Consider the following 5,582-nt stretch of genomic DNA (forward strand, 5'->3'; position numbering starts at 1 on the left):
TATAATCATATTTAATATTACTTTAATATTAAAACGCGTTACCTTTAACTAATTAACTATTATAACTCTAGAGTTTTTGTAACTTATGGTATCTTAGTTAGGTGATTTAGTGTGTATATATATAGTTCATGGATGTAGATTAGATTGTTAAGATTTCAAGAATAAGATTGAAGAAAGAAGAAATAAAAATACACAAAGTTTTTTACAACATAGGTCATGATGAATAATTTGATTTTTAAAAGTACTTTTAATCAAATATATTATTAGTAGCCCTCTCTTCTATTTCTTTCTTCATGTTAAATTACTTTTTTTGCACATTAGTTTATATTATTACGGTTTTGTTTTTGTTTATCATTTCAATATATTTTCTTGATTCTCTAATTTTTAGTTGAAATTGTTATTGTTTCTATTATTAGTGTTATTCTTTTGTTTGTCATTTTAATATTATGTCATAATTTTCTAATTTCCACTTAAAACTTATATTGTGTTGTTGTTTTATAATTTATCAACAAAACTAACACCCAAAATAATCAAAAAAATTTCTATAAAATGATGAGTGACATTAATAACATGTAAAGAATAACTAAATATTAGTAGCCAAAGACTTGACGAAATGATAAATTATACATAGCTTTCATTTGCTTGCAACCTACGAATAAATACAATCAAATTCAATTTCAAACATTCTAATAAATGTCTATTTTATTATATTATTTTATAGAATAATGAAATTATTCGAAAGAGGTGTTTTTTAATTACTTAAAAATAATAAAACTATTTGTTATTATAATATATTTTTTTTTCAAAAAGATAGTTTCTTAATTATTTAAAAATAATAAAATTTAAAATATAATGATAAATATCACAACTAAATTGAAACTTCAAATTAGCACACTGCCTACACATAGATTCCATTGACTGAATCATATGATCACAAATTTTTTTTATCAAATTTGATTAAAATTAACAGTTAAAAATTGCTAAAAAAATGATAAAATTGCAAATTTAGTCCCTGTGGTTTTCAAAAACCTTTGGATAGGGTCCAAAAAATTTCCAACTTGCATCGAAGATCCAAAATCAAAGTTTTTCTGGGTTTTTGGTCCCTGATACACTTGAAAAGACGATTTTACCCTTTTCATTTTATTTTTCTATTTTCTTTATTTATTTTGGTATTTAAATAATTAAAAAAAACTAAAATCTCTCTCTCTCTCTCTCTCTCTCTCTCTCTCTCTCTCTCTGATACCATCTCTTCCCCCTTTGGTTTGCATCTTACCATACAAATACTACCCCTCCTCCTTCTTCTTCATTCACGGCCAAGAAAATCCACCGGAGGTGAAGCCGTTTTCCCGACCACCAAGACAACAACAACCCAAACACCCCCTCCTTTGTATCTCCTGCCCTACTTCGACCCCCTGTCACCTTCCCATATATGCCTCTCGTCATTCTCGTCAAGCAGAAACCCGGACACAACAGCAGGAGGCTGCCGTAGCAACCTCTGCCACCCACGACCGCCACTGCTTGTGGTCGTCATTACCCTCCTACCACCACAGTTTTTGACCACCACCAAACTCTCCCCTCCTCCCTTGTCTTCCCCGTCGTGTGCTACCAGACGCAAAGGGAACGATGCAGCGGAGCTGCTATCGCTAGCCACCTGTCACCGACCACCACCTCGTTGCTGCCACTGCTGTGAACCATCGCCACCTCCGAATGCTGCTTCCGTCGACTTTCTCTGTCAAACCACCACTCTAATTTGAAGGTGATTGCCTTCCCCCTCTTATTTGCTTCGTCCGATCGAGACAAGAGACTCACTGTGATGAGATTGTTTCCAATCGATGTGGGTGCTTTGTGTTAGAATGTGTGTGTCTGTGTGTTTGGGTTTCAATTTCTTTCTATTGCTTGATTTTAGCTTTTGTTCATCAATTTGGGGATATCAAAGATGAAGTCCATGAGATTTTAGAGAGAGAGAGAGAGAGAGAGAGAGAGAGAGAGAGAGAGAGAGAGAGCAGTGGGTGGGGTGGGGATACTTTTTTTCTTTTTTCTTTATTTTTTAATTAAAACACCATTAAAATAATTATAAAAAACACAAAAAAGAAAATAAAAGGGCATAATCGTCTTTTTAAGTTTTTTTGGACCAAAAAACTCAGAAAAACCTTGATTTTGGACCTTCCATGCAAGTTGGAAACTTTTTGGACCCCATCCAAAGGTTTTTGAAAACCACATGGACCAAATTTGCAGTTTTGTCTTTTTAATAAAGAGGTTTATTATTTGTTTTGATATGAAACTCATGGATAACGACTATTGAAATTATGTGGTTTTAATATGTATGTATTTTATCATATATTTAAAATAATTAGAATATGTTCTAACAAATTAGTATAAAAATCAATTATAAATTAATAACAATGATATAGCTATTTTTAATACTATAGATGTATTAATAATTTAATTATATTATTGTAATCAATTCAATATATTTGTTATAATTTTAATTAATATAGCTTTATTTTTATGCAACACACCGATTTTCGCCTAGTCTAAAATAAAAACAAGTAATATGGGTTCATAATTTTTACATCTAAGGAAGTTCTATATTTTTATCAAATATGTAACTACATAGAGATTTCTTTATCAATAATATTTAATTTTATTTTAAATTAGTACTAGTTACCAATTTGCATACGGGTAAAAAAAGATTGACAAGAAATTGAAATATTGTTTTATAAACTCCATTTTATTATGTGAATTAGTAAAAGTATATAGATTCGATGCATCTATACAAGTAATCTTACCAAATAAGATTTAATTATTTAAATGTATTTTAGAATATGGAGCTTTTTAGAAAGAGAAAAACAATTTAAATAGAAAGGGTTAATAGTCGACTATAATTAATCTCATTCCTTAGTCTCCAAATGAGGTGTCCCCTGAATTTGTTCAAATCTTTCAATCTCATTCAAACAAAAAAGAAACATCCATAGATTAATCTTAAAAAAAGATTTTGACAAGCCCCATTGGAAGACTCTAGGCGTTCAATCCAACTCCTTTAAAAGCCATTTTCCTTTCGCAATTTTCATTCACTTTTAGCGTTCTTTTCAATTCTCTCTCTTCTCATTTTTCTCTCACACATACAACACCTTAAACACAGACAACTAACACATGGGCACTTTGGTGGGACATGTGGCACCAGGGTTTGGTTTCTTTGTCATCGGTTTTTGGCACCTTTTTAACCATATCAAACTTCATGTTCAAAACCACAAAACCTATCATTCTCTGCCATGGTTTCCCTCCATTAAGATAAGGTATTTGGAGCTTTACTTGATCATGGTAGGTTGTTCCATGTCAATAGCTATGGAGCTATTTATTGGACCAGATCGTCACCAGCCGTTTGACACAGATGGCACCATTCCTTCCAACCATCTACACAACTTTGAACACTCATTCATTTCCCTGACCTTTTTGGTCTATGCTGCCTTTGCGATACTACTAGACAAGTTTGTACCCAAAGCCCAATACGAGTTGACTCAGTTGCTTGCAGGTATTGCCTTTGGGCAACAACTCCTCCTCTTCCACCTCCACTCAGCTGACCACATGGGTGTTGAAGGACAATATCATATGCTTCTACAAATACTAATTCTTATTTCTTTAATTACCACCCTTATGGGCATTAGCTACCAGAAAAGCTTCATGGTTAGCTTCATAAGGTCCATTAGCATATTCTTTCAAGGTCTTTGGCTCATGGTCATGGGTTTCATGCTTTGGACTAGAAGCTTGATTCCTAAAGGTTGTTTCTTGAACCTTGAAGAGGGTCATCATGTGGTCAGGTGCCATGGGGAAGAAGCCTTAGAACGCGCTAAGTCATTGGTGAATATTCAATTTAGCTGGTATCTAATCTGCGTGAAAATCTTTGCTGTCTCGCTTTACTTGGTCATGTATAAAATCTACGAGGAGAAAGTTGAGTACCAAACACTAACAAGTTACGATAAAGAACAAATACATGAAGATATCGAGGCTCAAAGGAAACTCGACGAATCACAGAGCTTTCTTCAAATGCAGAAATCTTTTTCTCCACTTGACATGGAAAGGTAGATAAATAAGAAACATATATCAGAAGCTTATATATAGTTGGTGAGTTTTAGGTAATATGGTGTGTTGATTTATTTTTCCTCGTTTAGAAGATAATTTAGTACTTAAAACACAAAATGTTCTTAATGGCTTTATTACCTTCAAGGTTGGTTCTTTTTTTTTCTTTTTTTTTAGTAAATTTGTAAAAGATTTTCTTATGAATGTGATTGTTTGAAATTGTATATCTGTCTCATTTAAGCCATCTAATTTAACTTTCGTTTATGCCTATCGGTTTGAACATATTTATATCTAAAGTTGATGGTCGATTTGACCATTTTGAACGCTAAAGTTGATTTTGACCATTTTGGCTATAGTAAAAACAAATATATAACTAGAAAAAGTAATGGTTTTCATACCACGTTCAAAATAAAAAATATTATCATTTAATGAAACAGAATAAATAATATATAAATGGAATCTAAAGATAACTGAATGTGATGGATATCAAGTCGTAGAAGCAATGTGCATCGATTCACTAGAGTCGATACTTAATAGCCGTAGCCACTCTCAGCCGCCGTGCCTTTAACTTCATTTTTTTTAATTGAGATTATAAGTTTTGTTTACGCAGAAATCCTCAGTTAACCCTAACGGATTCATAATTTCCGACTGAGCTAATTGTTATCATCACAAAAACCTCATTAGACGTAAGAGAATGGATAACAGCGATAAAACATTTTGGTTTATCCACAATCCACATCATTAACCCACATCATTAACAAGATCCTATCACTGAAACCATAAGATTCCTATTACTAACACACAACTCCATATTATTTTTTTTATTTTTTTTAATTCAAAAATACATTAAAAACATATATATTAAAAAAAAAAAACAAACTAGTTTTCTCATAGAATTAAAATACCACATTACATTAAATAAAAAAAATAAAAAACCCAACGTTAAAAAAAACTAAAAATGTCAAACATAACTACAAAAAAAACATACCCCTTATTCCTATATCGGGGTTCGAACGGACTCTTTAATCGCGAGAAATATATCCAAATCTTCGACTTTAAGATCGTCCGTTTTCATCTTCAATATCTTCATATCAGTTTTTCTTTAAAGCATCGTTTGTGCCTCTTGAAATGACGTTTGCGCTTTTAACATTTTTTGTTCCACTCGACTCATCATCCCCGCCTTGTTCTCATGTATTTGGACATATCGATCAAATTTGTCTCCAAAATGATCGATAACGTTAGATACCGAAGCCGATATACCCGTTTTTTTGCTTTATTTCTTCCAACGGGCCGGCGAAGATGTTGCTCGTCTTCAAGATCTATTGGATCGTCGTTGATGTCGATGTGTGTTCGCTTGTCCGATTGTTGGGAATTTGCACCAGGGTATCTTGAGCGCTTTGAACCGGAAGAGGTTTGAAGTTCCTTCGGTTTGTTTTTTCCATTTTGGAGCATCTTTCAATTTTAGCCACGGTTTGAGATATGGAAAAGCTTTGTGGGTCGCCGTT

General features: G+C 32.6%; 1 protein-coding gene across 1 annotated transcript; it reads left to right on the forward strand.

Moving 5' to 3' along the window:
* Positions 1-3,088: 3,088 nt before the first annotated feature.
* Positions 3,089-4,301, forward strand: LOC145120874 (uncharacterized). Its single transcript, XM_079056667.1, has one exon. It carries the CDS (start codon positions 3,154-3,156, stop codon positions 4,081-4,083), a length of 930 nt encoding a protein of 309 aa, XP_078912793.1. The 5' UTR covers positions 3,089-3,153; the 3' UTR covers positions 4,084-4,301.
* Positions 4,302-5,582: the final 1,281 nt, after the last annotated feature.

This window comes from Lactuca virosa, chromosome 6 (assembly GCF_052849685.1).
Source record: "Lactuca virosa cultivar CGN04683 chromosome 6, Lactuca_virosa_CGN04683_v6, whole genome shotgun sequence".
NCBI lineage: Eukaryota > Viridiplantae > Streptophyta > Magnoliopsida > Asterales > Asteraceae > Lactuca > Lactuca virosa.

Bases quoted from the DNA above. Each gene is read 5' to 3' on its own strand.
- LOC145120874 (XM_079056667.1), top strand. From the start codon at position 3,154: ATGGGCACTTTGGTGGGACATGTGGCACCAGGGTTTGGTTTCTTTGTC.